The following is a 16643-nucleotide window of genomic DNA, read 5'->3' as shown; positions in this document are numbered from 1 at the left end:
TTACGAAAATTCTAACTTGAATCGCATCAGTTAAATCACAAGAAAAATTCACATTCGATTTTAATTCCGAGGAAGCGAACACGAAACGCTTTATAACATCGGAATATTTACTACAAATGTTCCTTTTATTTCTTTCTAAATCCTGTTTCAAAAGATTGCAGTCGCATATTGCAGTGATTTATGGCTTTGTACTAGTAGGATATTCCCTTTGATTGTACCATTCGATCACTATTGATATTTTCTAGAGTATTTTCTAGAGTCTAAATATAATTGTTTGTTAAAAGATCCTTTTGCATAAACTCTGTATTGTTCCAGAATTTGTACTTTCTATGAGAACATATTTTTGCTACAGCTTGTTAAATAAGACACACAATTTTTTACATTTTCATGTTAAAAATAAGCAGATTAAAATTGCAGTGTTGTATGAGCTTTATTCAAAAAAATGTAATGCAGTGCAAAGTATAAAATATTATCTGTAACTATTATCACAAGAAAAATTTGAACAATGACTTCATCCGTATTTGGCTTGATCCATATTCATTTTGTAATTACTTAGTAGCAATAATGTTTTGAACGCAATATTGTGATTGCAAATTTTCATTTCGCTAAATGGTGCTAAATGAAACACTTGTTTTCTCGAAAGAGGAAGCTCCTTTTCACGAAAGAATTTTATGATTTTTTAACCAAGCTAGAACTAGTATCGATCTTCTCCTGTAACAGAGCATTCTTAGGAGGAAATTAAACGGATCAGTCGTGCCATACGGTTAGTTGATTGTTGATGTCAGTTAAATTCCGACAGTAATCAGTTTCATAAATAATCCGATATCGACTAAGTGTATCGACTAAGTCACGCAACGCATTTCAATAAGCTATCGATTTCGCTTTTAATATCGGCCGTCGGAAATTTACTTTTTTGTTGACATAGAACTTAAAGCGATTCTAAAGTATCTTCTTTGCATTCTGCTTGCCTAGATTACCGTAACTGTAATAGACTTGATCAATGATACTAAGGAAAAGTTCGATGGTATATTTAAATCATTTAAATTTAAATTGACTACTAAACTCTTACGCGAAATCTATTGTGGAAATTAGTATTTATTATCAATGTCAATTTATATGTTTCTTGTTTTATATGAAAAACCTTTGACAGTAACTTACAGTATATTATGAATTAGATTTGTTTTTATAAATCTTGCACAAATTTTATAGAAATGCTATATTAGATAGAGCTTTATATTTGCGAAAGACTATCACGCTTGTCCAAATGTAATTAACAATAATATTATGTTCGTGGCAGTTTTATAGCCACTCTTTCTAACGAGATACGAGTGACCCGAGGATAATTAACTCACTCTCGGACCATTGAAGTTTCACAGCTCGCTTGATCTGCCTGGAGCACAACAAGGTCCGGGTCATCGACACACACTCGGAACTCTGCGAATACTTCTTCCAGACCGATGGAGACTCGTCGGGTTTCAGACGTAAGGGATGCTCGTAGTAATTGAAACGCGAGAATCATTGCAACCGCTGCTGGTGGTCTATCCCAAAGATTCGCCATGCCGAACTCTTCCCGTTTGCAAAATCATTGTCGAAGAACGGTGAATCTCCTATTACTTTCGCGCTTTATTCATTTTTCACAGTGACGCCGCAGATAATTTTCCGCTTGACTTATATAGCGGAGATTTGACCGACGATAAATCGACAAAGAATACGAGAATGAATACGAGCTCGTAGCGATAAAATCGGAAACGGATGTTCAAATATGAAGTCTATTTTTTAGCATGGATATGATCTTGCTGGTTCATCTATTAAATTGTTTCAAGGTGGAAACAAAGAATCGTGCAATTCCCACCTTTTATTCTTCATCATCTTCTATTATCACCATGATTGTCTCTTTGTAAACGCGGGTGTCTGGATCGATTCAAAAGAACAAATCAGGTCCTTTTTTCAAAGATTACCTGCATGAATTTTTCCTTGGCACGATAGAATTTTTTCTTTTTCTTCTTCTCAGATCATTCTTCAAATAGGATATCAGGAAATTTAGATATTCTTTACTCGTAATGGATCCTTGAACAAATTTCAAAAGATTGATGTTAAGAAAAGCACACACAAATTCGGCTGTTACGTAAGATCGATTTTACAACCACGATATAATAATTGCGACAAATATAATTTTAATTATTTAATTATCTAATATGATTGAATATCACAAGACATTATAAATAATTTTTTAAGGATCAAATTTTTCTTGAACAATGCATTTAGTGCTATTTTTATTTAAATAATATTTTTTAAATAATATAATAAGTACGAACTTTTCATTATATCTGACACACAACATTTAGTGACTTAATATAAAGTAGCAGGAAAAAGTACAGAAAACGAAAAGTGAATTTTATATTTAAGATTAATTTTCTCTCTAAGAATATATTGGGACGCAAACGCAGGGGAAAAGCAAGGTCACAATTTAATTAAGCACCACTTGGTATGCCATATAATTGAAAACTCTTAACTGTAATTGTAATTTCGCAGATTGCTCTTACTATTTTGTCAGCAAACGAATGCGATTATCGCCTCAATGTTTTCCCATTTCACGAATATTTTTCCAATAAATGTCGAAGATTTAGTACATGCCGCTATTTATTTGACAAGTGTCGCTATATATCCTTTGGCAGATTATCTTTATGGATCCTTTATATCTTGTATTTATTGTTATCGTTAGTACGTATCCTTATTAGATATAGTAAGAGATATCTATACTTGACAGCTATATGTGTGTATAACATTATAGGTCTTGTATATTATATCACATAGCAAAATTGTTATCTTAATGGGTCGAAGAAGCATTATATCGCGGTCACGTAATGCACTTCCTTTATAATTGTTCTTAGTCACCACTATCTTCCGACATATTACACAATTATCGACGTCATCAACCTAGAATATACCGGACAAGAGACTATGACATAAGGATTGTGCCATTAATATCACAAAGGAGTCCCATTATTATATATGCGACCTTTCTAAGCTCAAGCACGAGAATTATATAAAGCGGCCAGACAGCATTTATACCGTTAAAGCTACGGATATATAATGATTACATTTATATTTCTCTTTCTATGATATTATACTTGATGTAATAAAATAATATTTTCAGTTTTTATCAGCATTAAAATTGAATGTTAATAGCAAATCAGACACTAAAATCCGGAATTCCGGCTAAAAACGACTATAGAGTAAAATAAACATAAATGTGTAACACATTTCAATTCTACATTTCAATCTAGCCAATGAGAGAGGTATCGCATAAAGCTCTAGATATATCAAAGTAGTGCAAAGGTCCTCCATTTTTGATAATAACTATTTATTATATACTTGACGCTTATTAGATAGTGGACGTTAGATCGAAAATGGCGGTCGAAATAGCCAATAGAAAAGTTGTTGGCATTTCGGTTTAGACAAAAGGATTGCGCAACTTTAGTATATCTAGAACTTTAGTGCCCCTCCCCCGCAGCGCTATCAGCGTACATAAAAAAAATTTTTTTACGCGAGAAAAATGCATATATGGAATTTAAAACTAAATTTTTGTTATAAAAAATTTTTTTCATAAAACAAATTTAATTTACCATCATTTTATGCATCGAGGCCAGTAAAATACACCAGCAATCGATCGAAGAGTGAAAATACTGGCTAGGCCAGTTCATTATCGGTGAGTTGGCAACTCTAGTCATTGATATCTTATCAAAGCATTGCACGCAAGTCCCACAAGTTACTAAAGTGTGAAGTTAATAAAGTCAAAACGACGAAAATATCAGTTTTTCGCGTGTGGCACTTTGTGACGGTTTTCGGTAAAGTGAGATGTGTAATTCTTATTAATGACAAACTTTTTTGTAACTTTTCGTTGAACGGTGGCGACATCGATGAATTTTCTCGTTGCTACTGAAATTCCATTCTGTTTTATGAAAAAAAAAACGAGATAGATCTTGTTAAACACGTATCGTATATCATCTGCCCCGCAGTTACGGTATTTTGATCACTATGGGTTTCGTTAGTCAACCAGCTCCTGAGGGATTTTTCTTTAAGTGCTATTTGACAACAGTTAGTTTATTTTTCATTGCACGGCCAGCCTCGAAGGCCATTTAAAGTAAAAAAAGAAGTATAAAATGTTTACTTAACACCCGAGATACTGCCGTGTCTTCTGATATATATTTATAATCCAAATTCAAGAAACTCTAAGAGTATATGAAAGGGAATAGACTGATCTTATTCGAAGATAATCTTTTTCTTTCTAAAAATTGAAAGTTTATTAATTCTTTATTACTCTTGGCTGTGTACCAAGACTTCTGCAAGACCAAAATTGCTTAACATTTCAAAACTCTCACGTACAGTGCAATTCGTGGTCCATGTAATGACAAATTATCTCAGCGTGACAAGGTTTATGATATTTGACACTTGTTTAGCAATTCTCGGATACCTCAGTAGGAGTTAATCCTGCTATAATCTAGACTCCTAGACTCCGATACCAATTATCCACTGTACCTGTATCTTGCGAAGCTGGAAGCTGTTATTAAGCTGTTGTATAGTGCATTGTTATACTAAGCCACGTGTATTTTACGCTGATTCGTTCCCTTTAATGGCCTCCTGCTTGCAGCGGATCGAATGGAGATAGGTAGGGATGAAGCTGCGCGAATTGAAGTGCTTCAATCCGTTTGATTAAATCGCCTTTGGTTTGCAAAGGCAATCGAGTTATACAGAGGCAATTTCTACATATTCTGGCCTCTAAAGACGCGCCTTCCTAAATTTTCTCGAATAGCTACGTGCGAATGCTTAAATATCCTTCAAAAGATGACGTTGTTTTATCGCAACGGATATCGCGGAGTACGAAACATAAAAAAAAAATGTGTGTCTCATTTTATAGCTACACGATTTAACTTCCAGTTACGTTTCTATGGCTCGTATAAAGTAGTCCACTACATTTGTTCATGATTCCTCTTGATAGTTTTCTCATCAAAAATCTTAAATCTTTATTACCCGTTATCCCTTAAATTTTCTTTCCTTTCCCTTAAAGAAAAATATCACGTTTTCGCGATATCTAAAAAAATTATCTTGTGTCTTTGTAGAATTATGTCTAAATGGATTATTTATTACTTTTGATTGAGAACATATTACGCAAGTATATTCCGTCAGAAATTTTTAAACGATTTATATGAACATAAAAATTAAAGTTCGAGATTGAATAATGTAATGACTGTTTCGAATAAAATCTCTGCGAATTAAATTAGCGCAGAAATTCGTCATTACAATTTTCTACAAAACTACCTCAAAAATGCTTTAAGTTACGACGAAATCACCTTAATGTTGGTAAATATGGTGAAGTACGTTATGACATTGCTGTTTGAAACGCTGCGACCAAGACCAGCCGACCTTTTCAACGAGTTGAGCTATAAGAAAAGGTGAATCGTTTTCTATTTTATTGAAAGTGTAAATGTCACTGTAACTTGCTGTCGATGCGTTAGGCGATCAAACGGCAATCTATTTACGAGGCGTAGTTTAAACGACAAAGTATATTGCGTCGCGCATCTCTTCAATATGTCATATATGATGTAGCGATGCTTTTCTCGCGGACGTTATTTTATTTTTTATCTTATAAATGATGAGATATATATACCGTTTGTTAATTAATATTCGTTATCCACGTGTTAGCTGCATGACAGGACATAAAATGGGATGTGCAAGCAAAGGGGCATCCGCTTTTTTTAAACTTGATATACACTATGTGATTTTAATTCCAAACTACGGGTTTGAAAGAAAAAAAAAACTGTTATTGCATTATTTTGTTAAAACATACGTGGAAAATATATATACACATATATACATTGCGACTTAGATTTAAGGATGTATTACATGTATTACAAGTATTTTTTTAACAAAATAAAAAACTTATGAAAAAAATTACAAGTTTTTCTATTTTGTATTTAAAAGTAATACAAAAAATTTTACGACGCGATTTAAAACTTGGATCAAAAATTATTTAAATAAGAAGTAGATATGATTAAAAAAATAATTACGACAAAATAAGAAAATTTTTATTCGAACTATAAAATTGTATCATTAAATACAAATTTCAAGTCACTTTTAGGCAGAGATTGTACATATGATACCTTAATCGTGTCACTTACATTTTAAAGGCGATATTACGATTTAGAATATTGAATAACACGATTAAAGATAAATACATGGATTTTACAAATCAGATTTCTTTTGCTTCTCTACAGCACATTGTAACAGTTTTACATCGAACATCGGGAACATCTGACGATGGAACATAGCTAAAGTTACATACGGTGATAGTATAATATAATATTTAACGTCAGATATCTCGTAACATTTTGCTCGGAAAAGCGATTTGCACCGATCGCTACTATCACTACTGTCGTACGCCCATTTCCTTTTCTCATCGGATCGTGATAAATGGCTAAGTCAGAATTCTCTGCAAAGGAGTCTCGTGAGAAATCCACGTATCCTGACGTATTCGGGTTAGAACAGCCAGCGACTAATCAAACGAGCTACTTGCACGTTGATCCGGTACCACGTGATTCTTTATTTTTTTTAGTTTATATATATGTGTAATATTTTTCGCTAACTTCTAACACTTGGTATTAATTCTTAAACGGCACACATTGTATATTCACGTCGTTTCTTAAAACTTTTTAAATGTCTAGATAATTTTTTTAAATGATGCATAAAATGTTTTCTTACGCTAAACTTATGTTTATAATAAAGAATTGTCTAATAAAGAAAAAAGTAATTAAAGTATAATAAAGAAATTATATAGAAAAAGAAATTTTTTAAAAGCGACATGGATATGAATGAAAGATACTATTTAATAGTTTATATCGAGCAATCTCTGATTTTTTCGCATTTCCCAATAAGTAACAAAATTAAGGTAAATAGCTTGAAGTTTTTATTTAATTAATTTTTTAAGAGACGATAATAGCATCTTTCTTATTTGAAAGAAAAATAGTTATAGAACTTCTCACCGGTTTATTTTTATATAATAGCTACGACCTACTTTAACGGTGTTTCTTTTAATGTTGAGTTAACTGCGAAGGCACAATTCTGTCTCTCTCTCTCTCTCTCTCTCTCTCTCTCTCACACACACACACACACACATACACACACACACACACACACACACACACACGAATGTCGCATTTATTCTCATTTTACTTTTCCTGTTCTGCCACCAGTTTCTACGAAGGCACTGGCTGGTGCGAAGAGTCTCGGTGGGTTTTTGTACAGCGCCGTGAACAAGGCCGGGAAGACCGTGGTGGAGGCCAGCGTGAAAATCAAGAAGACCGTCGAAGAGAACGTGAGTTTTTTTCCATTGTCACTATAATCTTGTAAACGCACCGATCGATTCGGCTTTAATTTTAAAACCCTTGTTACCACTATCATTCAGACGATTTTAATCGGATAATGAGATATCCTTGAGATTTATTCGAGATACAATTTAGTATCAATCACTTTTAATAGTGATACATTAATTATGAATAATTTACTATAAACTTTATTCAAAGATAATATAACGTAAATGCAACAATTATGCCTATTATTATTAACCTATTATTTATGTTAAACCTACATTCATTTGTAACGATTGTAAATTAATGTGTTAGTCATATATCAACTTCTGGGAATTAATCGATAAGTGTTTTGCTGTAGTTTTTACTTCGAACTACTTCTTTTTTTACTATAACTGTAGAGCTATTTATGCGCGCTCGTTTCGTACCGTTACGTGCACAAGCAAATTGATAACAGTTTTAATATTCTTGCCGCGTATTATTCGATGTTTTCGTGCATCGAAGCATGTGAAATTTTTACATTGTACATTTGCTGCTCGTGCCATCATCCTACGTGAGGATGGATAAATTTGAAGGATAGCAAGGAATACTAGATAGAAAAGCAAACTTATTTTGTGAATGTTTTCCCGTGGATGTAAAAAAAACGTATTTGCGCAAATATTTTCTTTTTGCTTTTCTGCCCTTCGGAAAAATTCGTGAACCCAGTGGTAGTTTTTTTTCTTCTTTTATCGGCATTGCGTTTTGTCGTTGTCGATATCGGCTCGTAGGATTTATTCTTTCGTAATGGTACGGACTGATACATGTATGAGTATGTATTCAATCCGTGAATACATACTCATGATGACCCATGAGAATTCAGTAAACACGTAAACGACAGCACTTCCGCATACGTGTTGTATAATCGCGTTTATATTTCGGAAATTAAAGCAACTTTCCCAAGTGCTTACAGTCAACTGACTTGTCTTGTCATGAACTTAAACTTGCAATATCGGGAATTTAATGCTCAGTATATAGGTGAGTCAATAAGTAACTTTAATTTTGCCCTTAGAAATCAAGACATCAAGGTTACTTATTGACTCACCCAAGTATATATATATATATATATACACACGATAAATTCAATAAAGTTCAAGTTGACATCTTGGAATAATAATTCTCATTGAATTGACTCTAGAGGGAAAACAATGCGTGCAATACGACATATCGCTACTTCTATAATCGCTTTAAAAATCAACATGTCAAGTTCTTATTTATTATTTTATCTATACTTAAATAGCTGTCGCCGATCGTGGAAACTCATATCGATCAGAAAGCCTGCTGTCGTTGTATTTGTGCATACATTTTGTATATATGTGTCAAGCAAGAAATGTTGATATTGATGAACTCTCATGTACAATAAATCATTGAAAATGCGCGAATGGGTGAAATTTATTCCGCGCCCGTTCTTTTTCGAAATTGTGCAGACCGCTAACATGAACCGACAATGCATCCAGCCAAAGAAACCACTTTTGCGTTTATACTCTGGTTACTGTGAATGGCTATTGGGAGTTTTTTGCTCATTCGCCTCTTGTATTTTTTTTTCGGACATTGGACGATACAAGTTCGCGATAGTCTAAAATGGCGTGCGAAATATAGATCTTTAAAGCGCACCGCTATGCGATTCGCACTGCGATTTTCACACGATGGATTTATCTATCACGGTCTACATTGCTTCGGAAAAATCAATGGATTCGCGCTGTCAAATGGTTTCTCTTTATAAAATTAATAATTCACACCTGACATTTATAGTGATTTCTACACAGAGAGAATAACTGAATTACTAATAATTACAAATTAATAGTAATTGATTATAAAATAATAATAGTTTGTATAATTTGGTCGATATATATAGGGAGATCTGTTATAATTATTGTATTTATCTTAACCTGTAATACCTATATTTTGGAAATTAATGAAAGATCAAAACTTTTTGTTTGATGAAAATAGCAATGATTTCCAAATTATATATGCGACTAAAGTGGACTGATCACATAGTTTACTAAATCAAGTTTATTTTTTACCTTTCTATTATTTTTTGTTTGTAGTTCAGATGTAAAAGTCAATATATTTGAGCTGAAAGTTATTAAAAATGATAAATTGATATGTAGTACAGATATAATTATGAGTGAATAATATGAGTGAATAATATCTATGCGATATTGGCCCACTTGATTGTTTATCTCGAAATTTATTGCGAATTTAACATTTCCGAATTGCGAATTTTCAACTTCGATTAATCTTCAGAAAAATATATTCCACTCTTTAGTGGCCTTCGTCAAGTTAATATTTTTTATATTTATATGTTTGATAAATAAACAATTTTAATAAATAATATGACGATAAAAGGGACGAGAACTATCGAATAGAGTCGCAGTTTTCTCGGCTTCCTGTCGGGTACGTTTTCTAACGGCAGTGATTTACCATTGTTGTAACCACTTGCACGTTCTCTGGTACTCACATGCATGTGACGTGTAATTTCTCAAGAGACCACGGTGCACCACGCGTACGCAGCATCCACTTGTCCTGCGATGGTCTTCGATTATGGTTTGCACACCAGGGATACCCAATGTCGTTTGATCAGTTTGATGCTTGTCGATGTGTCGTTAATATAACGAAGCTACAACAATTCACGTAAATGAAATGAAACAGACTTTTTAAAAGTACAAAATTTAAAAATAGGATTGTACATCATCATGACGTTTATTTTTTTTCAAGTCTTTTTCTCTTTCTTTATATTATTTTTAAATATAACGTTTTAATTATTTATCAAAATAATGGAATTAATTTAATTATAACGTTTGTAGTTATTGCGAACAGTAACACCATAATGGCAATAGTACCGTCAGTAGTTTTAATGATGTATCACATTAAGCTTACAATTTTGACCCTTAAACTTTGGCTTTAATTTCAACTATATAAATTTAAATTACACACAGGTACATGAAGAGAGCATAAATTTCTGCGTATAATAAATTCACTCGACGCTGTTACCAGGTACCGTCGAGCATGTATTATCGTTGTAACCAACGTTACAGGTTGGATGTCCTTTGAATAGATACTATCACGTGACAAGCATCGGCAAACAAAACGACACGAGACCTCATCGAATGTACAAGCATCGCGTCTGTGTTCGATAATACGGAATTACAGGAACGCTGTAATGTATATCAAAATCGCACGCGTGCTTTTTACGTTTGTGTGTCGTTGATTACGATCAATAACATTAACAGGAAATTTCGTTTTATCATACACGTTATTATCATTCGATCGATTCGTTTTACAGATATTATTTGGCTGAGTTATATTAAATTGGTAATAGTTTATTTATATAAAATTATTTTGTTTATTTAAAATCAAGTTCGAAGTTACTTTATTAAAGTAAACTTATGTAATAATGCATCCATTTGCGTTTGCGTTCGTTTTATTTCAGTTACGTCTAGAAATTTATCTTTTAGATTAAACCGAATCGCGTATCTTGCAGATTTTCTCTATAGATGTATAGTCCCAAGTCGATACTGTTATTAATATCTTCCGGAAAAGGCGGTGGTACTCGTCGACCCATTTTCTGTTACACGTTAAAGCGGGACGATTCTATTGCTCCTTTTATTTTCATAGATGCTCCATTGCGTTTTATAAAATCGCGAATGCATTGAATTTGTTACTCTTTATAGATTTACAAAGCTGACAATGACAATGATGTTTCAAAACATATGTCGCTGAAGATACGATCACGCCGATACGTGACAAGATTCTATGCTTTCGTTCATTATCTCATCGCGTATTTCATTATTGAATTATGTAGACACCGAAGCGAGCGATGGTATAGGGTTGCTGTTGTTATAACGATGCGTTGTAATTTTATCCCGTAGCTGAATACGAAGCAATTTATCCATAACTTTACGTTATCAACTTAGTTTCAAATTGAACAGGTTTCAAGTCAAACAGGTTTATTTAATCAGCAATTTATATTATGTTCACGATTCAAGTGTTCTATGTTTATTTCTTGTTCTTCGATTTCGCTTTATCGTTATTGCGGAACAAAAATCTTTCACACACAGACACAGACACACACACACACACACACACACACACACACACACATTATTCGTTTTATTATTTTCTTATTTCACATCATTCTTTATTTAATTCTTTTCACGTTATGTCTAATACGAGATGCTTTCTTATTATATACGGAATTTTTGTTGAAAATCTGGAAAGATCTATTAAATTTTGTAGGTTCTACCGCAGTTATAACTGATGATATTTTATTATAAAAATTCTATTTTTCGACCGCGATCGTAAAAATGAAAAGTTAAGGGTATTGGTGTTCACGTGATATCTACTTTGTACTACGATCTCGCATCACCGCGGGCGTTATCTCGTACCAAATAAACGATGAAATATTTCATCATTCACTTTATCGTTCGCAGACATTGTCTGTTCACATCTTTATTTTTACTGGCAGGGATCTTGAAAAGAGATTTATGCATATCGCGTACATACATTATCGATCACTATTATTTCCTGACAACCACTTCTGCTTTCTATCGTGATCAGTATCGTCAGAGTAGTGTTTCTTTGTGAAATAGCTTGACACCATTTTTAGATTATATATAATTTTGATACGTATCAGGTATTTGATAAGATACAGGTCAAATTAATGAACATAGTACCATATTTTTGTAGTATATTTTTTGTATTGATATAAAGAGCTTTTATCAAACATTATTTAATCCTTAACAATACAAAGTACAATTTGGTGCTTTTCTCGTCAAAACACACACACACACACACACACACACACACACACACGGATCACTAAAATCCATTCTTTTCACCTTCAGAATGATTAAAAAAATTTCTAAAAATTTATCAACATACTTTCAATTTTTTAAAATAAATATTGAAACTTCATTTTGGAAAAAAATAAAAGGTATAATTTTATAATTACTGAAAGACTCAAAGAAACTTGCACGAGAATTGCTCGGTTACTATAGTGACCCGACTTTGTAAGGGATAAAATACATGCATTGTGTATTATATATCCATATTTGAAATTATAAAATAATTTTTAACACACATACACATACACACAAACACACATATACACATACACAAAATTGTGCAAATTTACATTACATAAAATATACAAGATTATATTAGATGACATAATTAAGTTTTTAAATAGTAATTTCTTTTTATTTCATTTACATATATATATATGTTGTACATTTGGAAAAATTTATAAATTTTCTTTTTAATTTTAATTTACTACCTGTTATATTAAAATTTTTTGTTAATTAATTCATACACTTAATGAAATTATATGTTAATTTATGTAAATTTTATATACCTATTATTGTCATGTGAGGAATAACAATATAGAAAAGCTCACATGCTTTGTCCGCGAGAACGTCAAATTATTCAGTTGTATTATATTGCATATTAAAATTTATTCATGTATAGGCTTTTGAATTACGATGACTGGTGGTCCCAGAATTTGATGCCAGTAATGAGACAAGTTAGATGATATTGCGAAACTCACTTTGTCCTCTTTTCTACATATCTGATGTAAAACCTATCTATTTAATCCTCTTTTCTGGAAACTTAGTGGATATTTATAAAGTTGCGCAAACCTTATTTATTTTTACATAATATGTCGGAATATATATAAGAATGTTAGGAGAAATTTGTTAAAAGCAAGAGACTTTGTTTATAATTAATATTTTTATATCTTTTCCGTACTTTATATAGAGATAAAAAGTTTCTAAAATTAATCTACAATTTATTACGACTAAAATTACTTTATTTAGGAAATTTTTGTAACGATCTCAAAATTGCAAATGAACGTAATAATGTAAAATGTCGCGAGATGTTATTGTCTTACCGACAAGAATGAATCCTTTCTAAATCTTAAGAATATATATAATTCTGAGGAAAACACTTATGTAACTTTTATCTTATACTTCCAGAACTTGAGAATCAAATTAAAAGTTTTCCGCGTATTATAACTATCTCGGATAAGCACAATGACTTGTTCCGTCGTGCATGAATAAATAACATTTCTTTCTACGAATTTCAAAATTATTTTCTCATTAATTAGAAAATATATAATACTCCTAAGGGAGCGAATTGTTCATTTATCTCACGTACGCGCGTAATTACCCATTGTTATATTGTTCACAATAATTCGTTATAGATCGAAAAGTTAGCTACGGGTTTTAATGTTGCGTTTAGTTGTCTGGCGTGACCGCAGTCACTAGTTAACAAGTGGATGTAAAGCTAGCGAAACCAGACGGCGGCGTGAGAGAGCCAGTAGTGGTTCGCCGCGTCTAGTCAGCCTTCAGCGGAATCTCTCTTCTCTTTTTACGAATTTAAGTGAATATTAATCATATACCCACGCGCAAAATTTGTAGAGGGTATCCAATAACAACTTAAGGGATTCCTGAGATTATTTTGAGACGAAAATCCTAATACCAAAATGTCGAGGCTATAACAGTTTTTGAATTATAAGCATTTAAAGTTAGCGAATCGTATCATCTAAAGTTCGCGTGTTCAGATGTGGTTGGCATTTTACGTTGTACCACTCCTGAACGCGCGAACTTTAGGCAATATGACCCGTAGCTATATTCGCTAATTTTAAATACTTAAAATTCAAAAATTATTATATCGACATTTTTTAATATTAGGATTCAAAATAATCTCAAGGATTCAAAGGAATCTACCCTTCAGCGTTGTTACGGTCTTTATCGGACACTTTGTGTGTTTCATGAAATTATTCAGTACATACACAAAATTTTATAGAAACGATCACGTGCTTATTGATAAGAGGAAGAACATGCACGCGCTTATCAAGTCTATCTCGACCGCGCGAGACTACGCGCGACGTGCATACACAGCTGAAGAATAGGGGCAGTTGGTATTGATCCGCAATGCCACCCTCTTGGTTTGAGGGACCCGACTACGGTAACTCACACTACCGCCGCTACCACAAGCATCTCGCGGTTTGTATGACTTCTGCGAAAAGCTGACGATAATAGCAAGGTCACTCGCGGCCTTCAACAATCTTCTCTTGATGCCTGCCTTCCTCTTCGTGCGAATAGCTACTTAATCAGATCTAGTGCCGTTTTTTTTTGCTTTCGATCGTTTATAACTGGTGACATTTAATTGCTGTTGATGATGATTCCAATAATTTCTTTGACGAAGTTAGTTATAATTTTCTTGGCCATTACATTTTTCTTTGACTCGTTAAACTGCAGTTATATTATTTTTAATATAAGTTTCTGCACTGAAAATAGATTTATTTTCTATTTTTTATCGCGTATGCGCAAGATTTTTAAAATAATTTTTAAAAATAATTCTTATATCGGTTCTCGAAAAATAAAATATTTATCTTACTGTAACATTATTTTATTTATAAAAATGATTTGTTCTTTTATCAAATATCGCCTGCATATTCTCGTACTATCCATGTTGGATAATATGACATGGTATTTCGCTTCTTTACAATGACGTATAGCGTCGACGTACACCTGTTTATCTTCGTTGTGAAACAACAGTGACCCTTCTTCTCTTTTTCTTTCTTGTTCTATCTTCGCCGGTGCAGAACCGCCATGGGGCTGATGAGAATCGATGGCCCGAGAGCCTTGAACTTTCTTCGCTCACCGTTACGCTCATTCTACGCATACGATATTCCATTTGTTCTTCTTCTTCTTCTTCTTCTATGCACTTCCTTGGCCGCGTGTATCGAATGCCGATTCCAGATGCCAGCGGATTTTGTTAATATATCAACTCAAGGTTGCGTAGTGACTGATGATTGATCCATTTTAATAAATATAGACCAGCATGACCTCAATATACATCCAAGCATTTAATGCATAATTCAAGCAATGCGTAACGAATTAATTGATATTTTAATGGAATATAAATAAAACAGTCACATTTGAATTTTATTCAAAAACAGAAGAATACATTTTGAAATATAAAATATAAATGTATGTATATTTTATAAGATCACATGTATTTCGAGATTATTGACAAAACTTGTATCAGTTTAAAAAAAAAATCACATTTACTTTTGAATTTTTGAATTTTTTATTAAAATATTTTGTAGGAACGAACTTATGTAATTTTATTTGTGTGTACTTAGTTTTTTATTTTAGTCGGAAGAAAAGCAAAATTTTATTTTAAAAAAAGTACTGTAGAATATGTCCATCAAAATTTGCATAACTTGTTAGTAATTAATTATAGTACTGACGTCAAACGCTTTGACACTAATTGTCAAAAGCTTTGACACGGATGAAATACCTTTATTTGCAATTCTTTGATGCCGTCAACACAACGTTAATTATATGCACACAACAAATAACTTTGTTTGAGCTATTATATATTTTGTTTTTTACTCGTAGATTTTATTCCTTTATGAGAACATATACACTTTGATGATCAAGAAAAAATAAATTTTCTTTTTATATGTATTTTTGTAAGCTATGATATTTAAAAAATGTATTTATTTTCTCAATTATATTGTACATTAAATTAATCCTCAAAATTAGTGAAGATATAATTACTTAAACAAAAAAAAGTGCAGTTAAACGAAAAATTTATTTTAAAAAATGATTTGTTTCTGATTGACTTTGTACACACAATGAAAATAGAATGAAAAGTCAAGCTATAGAGAAACACATTCGTCGAGATAAAAATCAATTAAATTATTTTGCCTCCACTTTTATATAGCTTTGTAATGTTGAAAGCAGGCAATTTTTGTCACATCTGTCAGATCCGGCGGTGCACTAAATAATAAAATACCATTGAAAAGTGCTAACCGATTTTAATTGCAAGACACGTTCGCCATTGTATCGACTAACCGTTGCGACGGTTTACACATGCTCGAGTATATATATATATATATATTTTTTTTTTTTAACAAAAAGTTCGTTGATATCAAATTTTTAGGTGTCGTGCGTAATTTATTTGACAACGAATATTAGAGTGTTAGACGTGGCTTGCAGTTACAAATCCCTATGAATGAATACACAGGAAAATGTTTTATTTCTTTAATATTTACAGACAGAAAATAGTTTTGCTGTGAATACATATGTATAGATCATGCAAATAACACTTTTAGCACGGCATCATTCATTATGCATTATCGAGCCTAGCGAGAGTAACGATAATTAAACATTTCATTATCATAACAAATGACGAGCGTGAATAGTATGGTATTCTCGTTGAATACGA

The 16643-nt window shown here is 32.4% G+C and overlaps 1 protein-coding gene across 7 annotated transcripts in view; it reads left to right on the top strand.

The window, feature by feature from the left end:
* Positions 1-16643, top strand: part of Sap47 (Synapse-associated protein 47kD) — a 70705-nt gene that overhangs the window by 13708 nt on the left and 40354 nt on the right. For all 7 annotated transcript variants that reach the window (XM_087407234.1, XM_087407233.1, XM_011069269.2 and 4 more), the window contains exon 4: positions 7251-7372. In XM_087407234.1, the coding sequence (XP_087263360.1) occupies positions 7251-7372 (122 nt within the window). The remainder of the gene's footprint in view (positions 1-7250; positions 7373-16643) is intronic.

This window comes from Acromyrmex echinatior, chromosome 6 (genome assembly GCF_024713525.1).
Source record: "Acromyrmex echinatior isolate Ae372 chromosome 6, ASM2471352v2, whole genome shotgun sequence".
Taxonomy (NCBI): Eukaryota; Metazoa; Arthropoda; class Insecta; order Hymenoptera; family Formicidae; genus Acromyrmex; species Acromyrmex echinatior.
This window is presented reverse-complemented; position numbering and strand designations above follow the sequence as displayed.